Consider the following 16,295-nt stretch of genomic DNA (forward strand, 5'->3'; position numbering starts at 1 on the left):
AGACCCTTGTGTGGCGTTCTAGCCCATAAATTCACACAATTATGACCCATCAACTAACAGGGGCATGAGTAAAAGCACAGATAAAAATCAACACACAAACATAGTGGGGCACACCTCCTACCTGCTCCTGGGAGTCTGACCACTGCCCCCTCATTTTGTGGGGGTGCTCTGCCATGCTGTAGGAGAGATCCCTCCCTAGCTGCTACCAATCTCAAGAGACAGTTCCCAGGTCTCTCTGGCCACGCCTTCCAGGCCTTGCGCTGATGAGTAGTTCTGAGAATGTGGGGTTTTGTTTGTTTGTTGGTTCGTTTGTTTCCCGTGTCCTCCACACCGCTACAATGAGAGTAGATTCCGAAAGAACTCGCTGTGTGTTAGCCAGTGGTGTCCAGTGGTGCCCAGTGGAGAGGAATGGCTGGCAGCAGCACCTGTCATGCCCTTGCCCTGGTTCATCTTCTGAAGTTAATGAAAAGAAGTTCCAAAGGGCAAGCACACTTGCTTTCTCGGTGGCAGAGGGCCTGCAAGGGTTCAGGGTCCTTGCAGCTAGGGTCTGTTTCATCAGAGTGAGCTGTTAAATCCCCATGGCTTGTGTGAGCTGTGGCTGCACCACAACGTCTCTCACTATCATCCTCTGCATGGGAGTCGCAGTTTGTATGCAGTTGACGATGTCCTCGAATTAGTTTGAAAATTGATAGGAGGTGCTGGAAACAAGATTCACAAAGGCCTGGGTTCCAAACCCCAGTCCAGACTGTCCTCTGCCATCACAAATTCTGGGTCAGAGCCCCCAGCATGAGCCAGGCTGCTAGACCTTTCATCCCCAGCGTGGGCCAAGTCTAAGCAAAGTGAATTGCTTAGGCTGCAGATGAGACAACATTACAGAGTTCTGGACAGGTGGGCTGAAGTCCCAGGCTATTTGACTCGTCTCCTCCCCTATACCGCCCTGGACCCCTTGTCGACTTAACCCACAGACACTTTCCTTTCTTGTTCATTCCCAAGATCGTGCATTCACATCGACATCACACTATAAAACAGTTTCCAAACTTTAAACGTGATCTCTCGACTGTGAGATCTCATTTAAGAAAGTTAAATACTTCCATACTTCAAGAGGCAAAAACCAGGGCACAGTCACAACCTGAACAAAGCAAAGGAGACAGCATATGTGAGTCAGCATCCAGTGACTGGGATTCCCTTATGATCTTCTGGAATCCTTCAAGGGGCTTGGTCACCTCCAGCTCCACCCTCTGCAGCACACACAGCTTGTCTTCTAAACTCCAGCTGCCTCCACACCAAGGCTGATGCTGTTCTTGGCGGTCACCCCATGACCCGAGTATCTCCAAAAATGCTGGGGTCGTCTGCTGCATGGGCGCCACCTTTACCAATAGCCTCCCCTAGGCTTTGGTCACGGGACCAATGTTCAGCTGCTCTCTGTGACCCCCCTCATGCCTTCAAAAGCAGGACCACTGGGTGAGTCAACACTAGCACGTTCAGCTGCCAGTGCAAGGTACAGCCTTGTCTGCCTCTGGAACACAGCTTCCGTGTGCTGACTCTCAGGAAACACTTCCCAGAAGATTTAACCTCAATTTTCAGCTGGTCTCTTCTTAATCAGCACGAATCTCTCAGCTCCAGCTAACCAGCGTCAAGTCTCACAACCGACCAAAGGTTTCGCTTTAGTGGTTCTGGTATCTTGATTACCACGGCTGATGCTCCAGCCCCAGCTAACCAGAACCACAGAATCATTATTGAAACATAATGGTTCAACTTCCCTCTGAAAACTCCACAAGTCAGGTCTCCGTTATCTGCCTTGTTCTCCATTCTTGTCTTCCACACGCCTACAGAACAGTGTGCTGAACTCTCAAGGCTCAATGGCTTTTCTAGCCCAAAGTCCCAAATCCATTCCACAATCCTCCCAAAACAGGGTCAGTCTGTCACAGCAATACTTCACTATCCCGATACCATTTTGTCTTAGTTAGGGTTTCTATTGCTACGATTAAACACCATGGCCAAAAAAAAAAGCAATTTGGGGAAGAAAGGGTTTATTTGGCTTCTATTTCCAGATTGCTGTTCACCATCGAAGGCAGGAACCTGGAGGCAGGAGGTGATGCAAAGACCATGGAGGGGCGTTGCTTACTGGCTTGCTCACCATGGCTTGCTCAATCTGCTTTCTTACAGAACCCAGAACCACCAGCCCAGGGATGGTACCACCCACTATGGACTGGGCCCTCCCACACTGATCACTAATTAAGAAAATTCCCTGTAGTCAGATCTTATGGAGGCATTTTCTCAGTTGATCATTCTAGAGCATGTCAGATTGGATACCAGCTAAACACCATGCTGGAACCATAGGCAGGTCCTGGGGCCAGGGTTATGGATACTGAATCTGAGAGCCTGAAGCTAGAAGGAGATAACTGTAGGTACCACTTCCAGAGCGCAGTTGTCCTCATTGTCCACACCTGCATGTGCGCCGAGTCAACTATGGGAGGTGTCTTGTCTCAGAGCTGCTGAGTGGAAAGTCAGCATGTGTGTGCTGTGACATAGTTAGGACCTTGGCTCTCCACCACCAGTTATTGTCAGGACAAGTGTAGAACAGTGGCCAACAAAGAGTTGGAGAACATCGTGCTGGAGAAAGGATGTAAGAGAGATCCTGGGAACTTCTCAAGCTGCTGCCTTGTCCCCAACACCGTGGTACCCGGAGTCAGATACAGTTCTCAGACAATGCCTGAAACCCCACCCTTGGGAGCCACCAATCTTTATCACCCTGGATCTCAGCATGTGGAAATCAGGAGCCAGGAATATGGAATCATTTCTAATGTCAGTGAGGCCATGGCTTACAGATGGTGTCTCTTGAACGCAAGATTTTCAGTTTGGCCCAACTGTGCTTCCATTAGGGCCACCCTCCTCTACCTGCTAACTGTCACCATCTGACCCCTGAGCCAGCTGGGACTTAAGGAGCATGAGTATAGGAGGGGCTCAGCACAGAACAAGAGGAACGAGGCCACGGGGAGTAAAAAGCCTTCCCCTGGCGTGTAAAGACAGACAGCTATGGCTTTGGCTATGTTAGTCCCTCCACTGCTAAATTCATGCACAAGAACGGAGTGATTGCTGTGCTGGCTTTTCAGCGTTAGCATGTTCTGAGTCTGAGCGTCTGTTTACCTCCATGGTTCAGTTAGCAGTTAGTGTTCTCTCATTGCACCCCACTGCACTCCCCCTGCTGGCTCCGACGCCACATCTGGCAGTGTGTCACCTCAGCCTAGAGTGTTTGGACAGAGTCCTTGCTGCATTTATCTCTTAGCACTTAGAACACATCTCTTCCGGTTTGTATGGTGTCTGCCAAGAGTCCTGCTGAGAGCACCTCAGGGGCTCCCCTCTACGTGGTATGTTCTTGATGCTTTTAAGATTCTGGAGTCTTTAGGGATATACGCATACATGCACATGTACATGCACATAAACATATACATACCTGTGAATGTGAACTGTCCTCCTTCCCCCGGTTCCTGCGTTTGAACGCTCTACCTCTGGGAGTGGCTGTGGAATGTTTAAGGGGTAGGTCTAGCTCAGAAAAGAGTGGACTGCCCCACACTGGACCTTGAAGGTTCACCCTTGCCTTTGGTCCAGTGCTCTCTCCGCTTCCTGATTTGCTATGATATGAGGAGCCTAGGTTGAGTGGGCACTTACATGTCAGCGCCTTCCCTGCCACCATGGACAGAAATGTCCTGACACTGTGAGCCATAGTAAAACCTCCCTCCCTTTTCCTGCTCTTGTGACCTGGCTGGCCACCACAACGGGGAAATGAAGCACAGGGTCCCTACGCCCCCTTCACTTCTCCATTTGGCGCTATCTTAAACTGCACATCGTGTGGATGGGTCATGTGATCCCCGACTCTGTCCACTGCGTTTTCGTCTTTTTTTCTCTTTGTTTTTCTAACCGGATGATCCCAGTCTTAGGACTTACTAATCTTTCTCCCGGTGACTTTTCCTGTGGATGCATTTCTCAGCTCTAGGACTTCTGTCTGGTTCTTTTCAATGGTTCCTATTATAAGATTCAGTCTCTAATTCACAGGTGCTGCTTCCTCCTTTTTTGTTCCCACACAATTGAAAAATAGTTTTAACCCTTTGCTGGTTGAACGTTGGGTTGGGGGCTGGGCAAAGAGCACTCAGGAGCAGACAGGAAAAGCTCTTCCCATTCTTGGGTCTCAGACCTTGGCATCTCATCCCAGACTGTGTTTGAAAAGCCTCAGAAGACAGTCTGGACTGACCAGTCTCCTGTCACTTTCCCATGCTCTCTTCCACACGCACCTCCCCCCCGCCCCCCCCCCCCCCCCGCTATCTGCATAGACTTTGCCTTCAAAGGAGCCACAATCTCCCTTAGCCGGTTGGTCTCAGGTTAGGTCTGAGGAGATGAAATTGCCTCTCTGCTCAGGGCCACATGCACGAGGTCAGGTCTGGACCACATGGCTGTTGCTGGGAGCTGTAGTGGAGACTGCTGCTTGCAAACCTGTTACCAAGGACTCTTAGTTCCGTTTGGCCACAGGGTGGATTGAACACTCTCTGGGACCTTGGTCTATGGGGCTGGCACTAAAATGAGTACTATTCTATGACACCGAGACATTGCTTCAGAGCCATGGATGGGCATATGCCCAAGTTGCTCCTGTGTTGCCAGACCTGCTCTCAGCTGATTGAGAAGGGCTGAAGCCAATCACAGAAACACTCTAGGACTCCCAGAATGAAGGGCAAAGTCCCAGAGACGCTGCTACAGTTACCTCCTCCCAGTCCTCCAGCAGAGATGCTATTCCGCTTAAGAGAGAAGTTGGGTCTGAAATCTCCGGCCATTGACAGATATAAGACAGAGGTTGGCAAGCCTGCCCCAGAACTCAGGATGGGTGTCTGAGTACTTCTGGCAAACTGAGGCCATAACTAACTGGGATCCAGTTCAGCAAACCCACACTGGGCCCCCTGGGTGGTGAGACTCTGCACAGTTCTTCTGGTAGGAGGACTGTTCCAGAACAGCCTGGAGGAGCTGAACTGAGCTACTTTTAGACTAGTGAGTGCAGAGTGCCTAATACTGAGGCCCTTTTAGAGCCTGGGGGTGGGGGAGCCTGCAGGCCTGTCCCAGAAGCACACAAATGAGTCTCTCAGGAGTTTTCTGTGGTGTCAGAATGGTTGCCAACACAGACTGCAGCCAACGCAGCCTGGAACCAAGCCAGGGTCCCTTCTACACCTGCTGTGCGGTGGAGTTTCACACCTATGCCTGTTGGTTGCATAGGTTTCTCTGGGTCCTCTGAGAGCCAGGCAGAAGTACTAGTGGCCACATTTCGTGTGGATCCCTAGCAGTGATGACAGCCACAGGCTCATGGCCAAACAGAGCTATAGACTATGTGGACTGGGGTTGTTTGGGGGACTCGAATGTGAGCTACGGTCACATCCACCCTCCTGAGTCTTGGTTCCAACAGTGTCTCAGAAGCACCTATGTGAATCCCAGGATCTCACAAAAGCACATTTATCCACAAATGTCCGAATTTAAAGGCATAGGCAGAGGACCCCCCCCCTTATTCTATTACCTAATGATTTTGTTGTTGTTATTATTTTGGTTGTGAGCCTAGCCTTTAAGGCTGAGCCATCTCTCCAGCCCATGTTGTTGTTATTAAATACACACAACATACGCATTATTCTTGGCCCATTCATGAAGCCATGTGGTTGTCACAGTTACCTTGTTCTGGAGTGTTCCCATCACTCCAAAAGGAATGTCTTCTCCCCCCTAACCCCCCACCCCACTCACTGCCCCCCAGTCCTGGGAAGACACGGTCTGCATGATGGTTAATGTATGAACTCGACAGAATCTAGGAGGCAAATCTCTGAGTGTATCTCTGGTGAGTTTCTGAACTAGGTTTATTGATATGGGAAGACTCCACCTAAACACGGGAGATACCAGTCTACGGCCTGGAGTCTCAGACGGGATGAAAAAGAGGAAGTGAGCTGGGTACCAAGCTCCCGTCCCCCTCCCCTGTTCCTCACTGCTTCCTGACCCAGAACATGGTGTGACCAGCTACCTGCTGCTTTCCCACAACTGACTGTGGCCTTGGACAGTGGGCCCCAAGAAACCTCTCACTAAGTTGTTTTTATCAGGTGCTCTGTCACAGTAACGAGATGGGTGACAACTTGGTTCCTGGCAGTCTGTGCACTCAGCTGAATGGCTGGCCATCCTCATTCTTAATGGTTTTCTATGGAGGTCTGGGACCCGAAACCTTTTCATCTGCCAGGACCGCAACTTGCCTAAGTGTGAGAGGCTTCATCACCAGGGCTGGGTGGCAGTGGGTGACAAATGCAGCACTCTAAATGACTTTATGCTGATGGTGTGTGTGTGTGCGTGTGTGTATGTGTGTGTGCGTGTGTGTGCGTGCATGTATGTGTGTGTGTGTATGTGTGTGTGTGTGCGTGTGTCCCCGTGTGTCTGCACATACTCCCACATGTCAGTGGAAACCAGAGATCAACCTCAAGTGTTATTCCTCAGAAATCAACCACCCCGCTTTCTGAGATCGGATCTCTCAGACTGGCTGGAGCTCACTGGTTCAGCTATACTGGCTGACCAGTGAGGCCCAGGGATCTGCCTGAGATACCTTTCCAGGGCTGGGACCCCAAGCATGTGTCAGCATAGCTGGCTTCTTGTTCAAGTGCTGGGGGATTAGGTGTGGGTCCTCATGGTGTCATGGCAAATACTTTATCAACCAGGCCATCTTCCCAGTTCCCTCCCCCCCAATAATTTTGGCCAACAATGGCTGGTTAAAAATGAAAGACAATTCCTGGTAGTTTTGTACTATTTTACCTAAGAAACCCCTTTAAAAAGTTATATTTCTTTTTTTTTTCCTTCTCTTATGTAACGAGGAACGTACGGCTTGATTGTAGTAATGGGTAGCATTGGAGACAGTAGTAGTGTGACCAGTAGTGTGACCACCCACCCTGGTGCAGACACTGTGCCACTGCACCCAGCAACAATGTGTGTGCAAAAGGCACACATCAGGGTCTCGGCCTATGCCTCTGCTCTGGAGAGAGAGAAATCCTTAGTTTTCAAAAATTCACCTCACTATTTCATTTTGGCTTTTTAACACTTTGGAGTTATTTATTCATTAGTTTCTGGAGCTCTTGAATTATTCTTTTGACATTTAACCCATTTCTGGAGGCACTAAAAGTAGCCTTGTTGAAAGGGAAGATAAGAACAAAGTTGCCCGCATGGTTGTTTGGTGTGTTTCCAGCTTCCGGGAGGATGCCCGTGGGTCCCTTCGTCTTACGGGGCAGTGACTGAGACGCACATAGGGAGAGCATCTTTCGAGGCGAATGCCAAGCCTTGAGCCTTGGCTTGCTTTTGGCTGCCTCTCTTGTCAGAAGTTTGTTCTGCCTGCACAGCATCTCTCTGAGCTGGGAGGTTCGAGTGTGCTTGGGACACATGTGCTGGGCAGCTGGGCTTCTTTTACTGCACGTTGCAAACTGTATGAGAGACGCATAAGAAGGGGGAGCAGGGGCAGCACAGAGCTTTTGCTGACTTCTCCTGGCCTGGGAGACCATGGCGTTTCCCTGAGAAGTTCTCCCACACTTTTTCTCCTCACTCCTGAGGCCGTTTAAGTATAACAGCTCAATAATATCATGGACGAGGCTTCTCTTGACAGAGACGTCCGTGGAACACTCCAAGCTCAAAGCAGGGCTGTAGTTGACTTCCAAGAGCCATGGCTTCAGGTTGTCATCAATGAGGATGTCAAACCCAAAAAGCTCGAAGCAGTTGTTGGCAACGGGGACTGATGGAGCCATGGCCAGGACAGTGAGAATCACCATGTGGTTGATCTTCCGCCTCAACAGCAGGTCGTCCACATCCCAGTTCCGAAGGTACGAGAAGAACCTGCTGAGGGTCCACTTGCAGCCTTGACCCACCACCTCTTTGATTTTCTCATACGAGGCCCCCAATTTGTTGATGCTGCTGTTGGTCAAATGGGAATAATAATCTTCCAAATTACTGAGATCAAACTTCTCCGTGGCAAACCGCACCAGCCCTTCCTGGTACATGTAAATGGTCAAAGGCTTGAAGCCAGTGACGCAGACATAGATGCGGAGGTCGCACTTGTACCTACCCACGAGCAAGGGGTTACAAATGTACTTCTGTACTACATACGCGTCCTTGAACATGAGGTCCCGGATGTCACTGAAAATGATTATCCCCCTCCCTTGGGACAGCTTTGCTGGCTTGCAGATCCAGTAGCTTGGCTTGGTACCCAAGTCCTGCTTCTCCTTGAAGTACTTGGCCACAAACTTGGTGTAGTCACTGGGCATGATGAACGTCAAGGGTGTGAACTCATAGATCGACTCACCGTAGAGCCTCCTCATGTGTGCCAGGTGTTTGGCCAGGCAGTCCTTCCTGGTGAGACTGGTTGTCCCTGGGTGATGGTTGAGCCTCTGCCAGGGCTTGATATTCACATACTCTGCCATCCGGAAGGAGGACGATCTCCAGTACAGATTCCAGTCCTCCACATCCTGACATTGCTCGTCAAATTTGTCCCACCCACGCTCCAGGAGGACACTCTGTACAACCCCAGGTGTGCTCTTGTCCACTCGGAACACCAGCGGCTTCAAGGCGGCCCCCGGGGCTTCATCCTCCATCCTCAAACGCTGTCTTTTCTAAACATTGATCATCCAGACAGGATTAGACCACAGAGCTTCAGATGAGAGATGACATGGCTTCATCCCTCCCCCTAGCTCCTGCTACTGTGCTCAGGAGCCCTTCCTGCCACGGACAAACTCACCTCCACCCAGGCCTGCCATTTGTCTGCTTACCTGTACAGTATTTCCCTCTGGGGACAATCTAAAAATCTCTGCAGTCACATCACCCAAAGTCTGCAGACCATTCATCATAGCCCTGCCTCTGTGATCAGCACTGCTGGTGGAAAGAGTAAGGACAAGTGGTGAAAACAAACAAAAGTATGAATTCTTTAACAGATAAGCAAATTTTTTAAAATGGTTGAGAGGTTGGAGAGATGGGTCAGCAGGTAGTGTACTTGTTACACACGCATAAGGACCTGAATTTGGATCTCTGACACCCACATAAAAAGCCAGGCACTATAGTAGAGCTTGCTGGCCAGTCAACTTAGCCTACTGAGTTAGTTCCAGGTCTGCAAGAGACTATGTCTCAAACGATGAGGTCGGATACGATAGAAGACACCGTATCAGTCTCCTGTCTCCACACATCCATGAGGGCATGCACACCTGCATAGCCTTCATGCGCACAAGCTAACGCCCACTCACACACACAGGAAAGTTAATGCCATGCGATTCCAGAGTTACCTCAGCCATGTGTTTCCAAATGTAAGGCCCACTGTTGCACACAGCTTGCCACTGTATGATACTGGGAATACTGGGCTAGAACAGACTCAACTGAATGACACGTGTTCATTGCTACAACCTTGGCCTGGGGGCCAAATAAGAGACCTGCGTGTCTCTTAAAAGCATCTAATCCACAGTTTGTTGTATTTTCAAGTTGAGCTTAATGCTGTCCGTAAGCATTTCAAGTCTTGTGAATGTGTGTGTGTGTGTGTGTGTGTGTGTGTGTGTGTGTGTGGTATGAGTAGTGTGTGTGAGTAGTGTGGTATGTGTGTATGTGTGTGGTGTGTGTGTGTGTATGTGTGTGGTGTGAGTAGTGTGTGTGAGTAGTGTGGTATGTGTGTATGTGTGTGTGTATGTGTATGTGTGTGGTGTGAGTAGTGTGTGTGAGTAGTGTGGTATGTGTGGTGTGTGTGTGTGTGTGGTGTGAGTAGTGTGGTATGTGTGTATGTGTATGGAATGTGTGTGTGTATGTGTGTGGTGTGAGTAGTGTGTGTGAGTAGCGTGGTATGTGTGTATGTGTGTGTGTATGTGTATGTGTGTGGTGTGAGTAGTGTGTGTGAGTAGTGTGGTATGTGTGTGTGTATGTGTGTGGTGTGAGTAGTGTGTGTGAGTAGTGTGGTATGTGTGTATGTGTGTGTGTGTATGTGTATGTGTGTGGTGTGAGTAGTGTGGTATGTGTGTGGTGTGTGTGTGTGTGTGGTGTGAGTAGTGTGGTATGTGTGTATGTGTGTGGTGTGTATGTGTGTGGTGTGAGTAGTGTGTGTGAGTAGTGCGGTATGTGTGTATGTGTGTGGTGTGTATGTGTGTGTGTGTGTGTGTGTGTGTGTGCGCGCGCGCGTGGTTTCGGAGCACCAGAGCTGGTAACAGAAGCCTTTGACCTTTCAGAAAGAGACCCATTAACTCAGATGAACCATGGGGCCTGGTGAAAAAGGTCCACTGGCAGATGTGTGCCTCTCCCTGATCGGAATGGCTAACTCTTGGTGTGCATTCTCTTAGTAGTGGGAATTTGCCTTTCTTTTATCAGCTTCCCAGGAAGCTGAGGAAGGGGTTTGGCCCTGTTTGAATGCTGCTAGTGTCCCAAAGTGCCATCATGATCTTATCAGTCCAGTCAGAGCCAGGGTCTGGCAGCATGAGCAATCTGGTCTTGCCCAACACATCCCCTGCCAACCTGTGGGGAAACCTGGGACACACTGTTTCTTATGGTGTGGCAACATCTCACACCCTCTGCTGTGGGGAAAGCACTCTTTTATTTCATTTTATTCCCAGTGGGACAAGTTTTAGTTCAGCAGCACAGCTTCAGAGGCCACACATCTTCACTGACTTCCCTTAACCAGAGTAGAGAGAGACACTCAGTGTCCTGTTCCAATTCTGCAGTCTGCTGGGTCCCCCTGGTGGCCATTCAGGTAGCACTGTGGGGCTAGGAAAGCTGCTGCTAGCTTGGCGCTGCAGGCTCCCTCCAGTGGAAGGATTGCAGATTGTCCCTCCAGGTGTTCTGGTATCTGTCCCTCTCTTTCTTCAGGTCCAGAGGTTTAAGAAAGGCCACTGGGCTCCTTGCCCACATGAGGTAAATCTGCTTTGTCCCTGCCTCAGGTGCCCTGCACATGGTAGAGTAAGTGAGGGGCCAGTAAGCCAAAGAACAAGGAGGGAGGGACATAGGTGTTATAGTCCTCTGTGTGTGTGCATGTGTACATATGTGTGCATGTGAATGTATGTGTGTGCATGCATGTGCATTTGTGTGTGTACATGTGTGTACATCTGTGTGCATGTGGGTGCATGTGAGTGTACATGTGAGTGTGCATATGTGTACATGTATATGTGCATGTGTGTATACATGTATGCAAGCATATGTGTGGAGTCCTGAGGTTGATGCCACATCTTCCTCAATTGATCTCTATCTTACATACTAAGACTGGCTTTCTTACTGAGGCTGGCTCTTGCACTAAGCCCAGAACTTCAGCTAGTCTGACTGGCCAGCTTGCTCTGGGCTCTCTCTGGCTCCCTTCCAATGCACTTGAGGGACAGGTGGGCTCCCACATCTACTTGGCTTTTACATGGGTTCTTGGGATCCAAACTCTGGTCCTCATGTTTATGTGACAAGAACTTGACCCAGTGAGTCTTCTCCCCAGCCCCTGCACATGTTTCCATATCAGACATGAGTAGGTACTCCTGGGGACTCTGGCCCACTGCTCACTTCTGCTTCCAGCATCTCCTTACCTAGGTCAGAGGCCAGGAGTCTGGCACCAAAGCAAAGCCCAAAACCCAAAGTTCAGAAGAAAATTTTGTCCCAAGACAAAGAGATGCCACGGACACTAACATTTACAAAGAGCACACCCTGGACTTTCACCTCACTCTTCAGTCATTACCTGTGTGGGGGTGGCAATACGTGTGTATGTCTCAGTGTATGGAGGGGTGTCGGTAAAAGTGTATGTGTGGATGTAGATGTGGATGTGGATGTGGAGTGGATAGTGTGTGTGTGTGTGTGTGTGTGTGTGTGTGTGTGTGTGTGTGTGTAGGGGTGGGATTTGGGGAAAGGATAAGTTTGTGTGCCTATGTGGAAGGCTGTTGTGTAGGGTGTGATGTGTGGAGATGGGCTAGATAGAAATGGGGGTTGGTGTGTATGTGTGTGTATATGGGTGGTTGTAGGGGTGTGGGGTCTGATGTGTGTGCAATGCAGGTAGGGAATATGGGAGAGCCCTCTGAGGTGGTGTACATATGTGAATGTGTGGGTGTGGGTGCGGGTGGGTGTGTCACGTGTAGTTGTTTATTTAGATGTCTAGCCTATAACCCACAAGATGTACTGATGGGAAACTGGGAAGACGATGTTATAGCCAGACAGAATCATAATGAAAAACACAAGTACATTAAAAGTCATGCAGCCCGGGGCACTTGGATGCAGAAGCAGAGGGTCCTGCAGAGGCCCCGACGTCTTCAGCTTATATCATCTGGCACTGATATAAATAGGAGATTAAACCAAATGCATTTTACTCAGACTGAAAAAACACACTATGCTACGACGAGCGTGTGACCTGCAAATGCGTCATCACAGAGATAACGGGACATGGTTAACTAACCGTTACCACCACATATTTCAGGGAAGAGACTGAGGTGCCAGTCATCTCTGCCCACCAGAGCTTGCATGGGCATCAGTTAGCAGAACTCCTGAGGCCAACAGTTTCATTCTGAACAGACACTGTTACCTGGACATCTGAAGCATTCCTCACAGGCTCTCCCCAATTTGAAGTGCTGTTTTGAAGACCAAGGAGCCTGTAGTGTGGCCATGAAAGCCACACCCACCCAAGGTGTGGTCATGGTGTCCTGTCTAGGGCTCATACTTCTGTCACCATGCCTTCCTGCCTTGCCTTCTCTGTATGTGGTGGATTGAAATCCCTCTCAAACTGTGAGCTACAGTAAACCTGTTCCTCTTAAGGAGTTTCTGCCAGGTGTGTTGGTCACAGGGACACCACTCAACAATCTTTCCAAACTTGGTTTGCAGTCACAGTTCCCAGCTTGGTTGGGAACTCACTAACTCTAAGTGTAGTTTTCCCACTAGAAAACTGCCAAAGCTGACCACGAAAGGTGTAGACGCCCTTATGCAGGGCATCATGGTTCCCAACTCTCATTTCTAGAGGCTTCCTTTTGGGGGAGCCTGTTAGGAGGTCTAACAGGTGGGCAACTACAGGAGTTTTGGCCTCTTTGTTAGCAGCACAAGTCTGCCTGCAGGAGCAGCAATGCAGGTGTATTCGACAGAGTGCCTGGAGTTCCGGTACTGTGAATGACAGCCGTGGGGTATTAGTAAGGTCGGAACTCTCGCGTCAAGGAAAATAAAATACCAAACACCACTTAACCGCATGACAATGAGAGCCAGTAAAGGTACCAGAACCCTCGAGTGTGCTGCTAGCAGACAGACACACACTTTAAAATATTCAGACTGGGGGTCGGGGATTTAGCTCAGTGGTAGAGCACTTGCCTAGCAAGCGCAAGGCCCTGGGTTCGGTCCCCAGCTCCGAAAAAAAGAAAAAAAGAAAAATATTCAGACTTGCTCTCTAGTCACCTTCAACCACACTAATGTCATCAAAACACAAACATAACCTAATGAACACCAACCCCTGAATCTGTATAAGTCATTGGCAGGCTCATTAATAGATTATTGTTAAAATTATAGGTTTTGTAATCTCTTTGAGTCTGGTTCAGCCTGAGCTACAAGCTCTCTAGGCTCAGGAAAAGAAAGGGTCCCTCTTTCCCATACTTTAATGTAATCCGGGGCAGATGGGGTCCCACAAGAAAAGACTCAGCGAAAAGGCCTACAGACCAAGGTGTGTTGGGGGCACAACACCCAGAAGCCAGAGACGTCCATAATAGTGACAGGTTCTCAGCCATTTGTCCTCCCTGAACGGGCTCTCAAGTCAGAACCAGGAGTCATTCTTTGTTTACATTTTATCACCTTGATACACACAGTCTCTGCTCTAAAGACAGGCTCTCTACCTGGCCACAATCAAGCGCAGGTGCAAGTCCATGTTACCAAATACCATGAACTTCAGTCATGCCGGAACTGAGAGGGAAAATCAATTACTTGGTAGTTAAGCAGAGGTGTCCTTCTAGGGAACCCTGTTACTAGATCCATGAAAGCAGTTTCCAACACTGCAGACAGTAAGTTTCCCTGTGATGAATGCTGGCTTCCAGCAAGGGCAAAACATGAAACAGAATAGCCACACCATGTTTTGTTTTGTTTTGTTTTGTTTTGTTTTGTTTTGTTTTGTTTTGTTTTGAGACAAGGTCCCTCTACATAGCTTTGTCTCTCCTGGAACTCACTACATGGGCGAGGCTGGCCTCAAACTCACAGGGATCCTCCTGCCTCCCAAATGCTGGGATTAAAGGCCTGTACCTCTCTACCTAAAAGGTTAATTTGTATGTGAGTATTTTTTAGAATTGAATTAGCTACCTTTTCTGGATTCCTGGGATTAACTCTCTGTTGTCTACGTGTCATGTGCCTCTTGGTAGTGCATGGTTCCTCATCTTCTGGCAAGTACCTTTACCCCGTGTCTCTTAGAACCCGGGGAACACATGCCTACTTCGCACAGCTTAGCTCAGTCAGCCTTGACCCTAACCATCAGCCTTTCAGACATCTGAACTGTTCTCCTTTTCCAATCAGGAGCACACAATAGCTGCAGGCCTCCAGACTTCTGTTTTCCAGCCCTGTAACAAACACTCGGAAGACACCGTTGAAAGGAGGGAAGGTTCGCATTAGCTTCCGGTGTCTGATATGGTAGCAGGGGCTGTGTGTGGCAGAGCTTCTTGTCCCATTGTGGCCAGAAAGCATAAACAGACACGGAAAGGCCAGAGCAAGCTCTGCCTTTCAAGGGCCTGACCTCATTGACCTGCTTCCTCTAACTCAGCTCAGCCCTCCTGAGTCTCGATTTCTCAATATTTTATTCAATATTGAATCCATCCAGGGATGGAAGGGAGCATTGATTAGGTCAATCCTAGGCTCCCCCTTTTACTCAGGGGTCTCTCTTTTACCCTATCAGGATTCATAGCACTTCCTATGTTCCTAATGGAAACAGCCAGATGTCCCAGTAGGTCAACTTGCTTGGTCACACACGCCCAACTCAGTTGACTCTCCTCCACCCCTGAGATGCCAGATAGAGATGAGTGCCCTTCTGTTACCTCCTTTATCACAGACACGAGTCCTAATACCATTTTCTCTGGACGGCTAGCACCCAGCACACAGGGTATCCTGGAAGTGCATCTTTTGGGTCGAAGTATGTTGTAGGTATGCAGCCTGGGTGGCTCGAACTACCTCTCCAGTTAAGCCCCTGGAAGCAGGTCCTGTGGTAGGCCAGGACAGTGCATACTCACTGAATAGCCTGGGCCTTCTTCAGAAAGTGCTGGTCTCTGGGTGTCACTTCTGCAGATCTGCCTGCCCCCAACCTAATATCTAGAAATGGCCTCTCTTTGGGATACAGATGCCAAGAGTAGGTATTGCCCACTGTGCAACTAAGTGGATCTGGGCATGATGACAGAAATGCTTGTTGCTTAGCAATGCACAGCCTGCTGTCCTCACAAAGGGAGGGACTTCCCTGCCTCAGAGAAGACTGGCCGCCAGGACCCTAGCAAGTGAATACCCAGGGGGTGGGGGAAGGGCTGTGCTGTTTACACCTTAGGGACTTCACCACTAACATGTGTTACCATGCACGGGGACTCTGAGGCCTACCAGATTCCTTTGGAGAAGGGACCTGTCTCCCTGGAAAGCAGATGAGCTTTTCAAATCTTTACTATTTTGCCATCTCCAGAGATAATAAGGCTTTCTTACTGCTCCCAGTGTTCACAGCAGGCACCTGAACACTGCCTCCTGTATGGTGAATCTTGGGGGGAGCCAGAGGGCTCATCTGATATTTGTTTCTGAGCCAGAGAGACCCTTCTGACCATCCCACTGAGTCTCCAGCATCGCTGACTGGTGATAAGTCATTGACATGTTGCAGGTACAAGAAGTCTCAGCCAAGATGCTGGCTGAACTCTACCAGGCAAACAAATCAAAACCACCCACCCTGTACTTCTGGGCCAGCAAGCCGAGGCTGGTGGCATGCAACACGCAGGCGTTTTCTGTCTTGGTTAGTTTAAATTATTCACTATCTTCCAGATCTAGGGGCTGGTAAATTCAGTTTTTTTATGTTAAATATAATTAAGTTTATGCTCTTTAGAAGCATAAACAGGAGTCTGAGTTTGACATGTATACTATTTGGACAGTGTATCAAGTCCAGGGAGCTAACAGAGAAAGGCAGTATCTGGGCCTGGGTTAGATATTTTAGTCACTAAGTTTAGTAACCCAAACTTAATGGTTTTTAATTTTCCCTCCATTTGAGAAGAGTAAGCTTCCAAGACCTGTGCTCACTCTGTGCTTGAACATCCACACTAAGGGCGAGGGGCCACCCAGGGTAGCAGCCA

At 49.1% G+C, this 16,295-nt stretch overlaps 2 protein-coding genes and 1 long non-coding RNA gene across 24 annotated transcripts in view; 1 reads left to right on the top strand and 2 right to left on the bottom strand.

Annotated features, from left to right (window-relative positions):
- Unc93a (unc-93 homolog A) overlaps positions 1-16,295 on the bottom strand; it is a 77,228-nt gene that overhangs the window by 8,949 nt on the left and 51,984 nt on the right. The gene's annotated exons all lie outside the window — the stretch shown is intronic.
- The window catches only part of LOC134482726 (uncharacterized), a 62,403-nt gene continuing 51,830 nt past the window's right edge, over positions 5,723-16,295 (top strand). For 6 of the 13 annotated variants that reach the window (XR_015645441.1, XR_015645453.1, XR_015645447.1 and 3 more), the window contains exon 1: positions 5,731-5,860. This is a non-coding gene — a long non-coding RNA (uncharacterized LOC134482726). Of the gene's footprint in view, positions 5,861-16,295 lie in introns of all 13 variants that reach the window. The other 7 variants (XR_015645444.1, XR_015645449.1, XR_015645452.1 and 4 more) reach the window with 2 other exon arrangements.
- On the bottom strand, positions 6,869-15,359 carry Ttll2 (tubulin tyrosine ligase like 2). 3 transcript variants are annotated; one of them, XM_087651123.1, is made up of 3 exons: positions 15,018-15,348; positions 8,808-8,910; positions 6,869-8,651 (listed from the first exon to the last, which is right to left on the bottom strand). In XM_087651123.1, exons 2-3 carry the CDS (start codon positions 8,883-8,885, stop codon positions 7,104-7,106), a joined length of 1,626 nt encoding a protein of 541 aa, XP_087507249.1. In that variant the 5' UTR covers positions 8,886-8,910; positions 15,018-15,348; the 3' UTR covers positions 6,869-7,103.

The sequence above is a fragment of the Rattus norvegicus genome, chromosome 1 (assembly GCF_021556685.1).
Source record: "Rattus norvegicus strain SHRSP/BbbUtx chromosome 1, alternate assembly SHRSP_T2T, whole genome shotgun sequence".
Classification (NCBI taxonomy): Eukaryota; Metazoa; Chordata; class Mammalia; order Rodentia; family Muridae; genus Rattus; species Rattus norvegicus.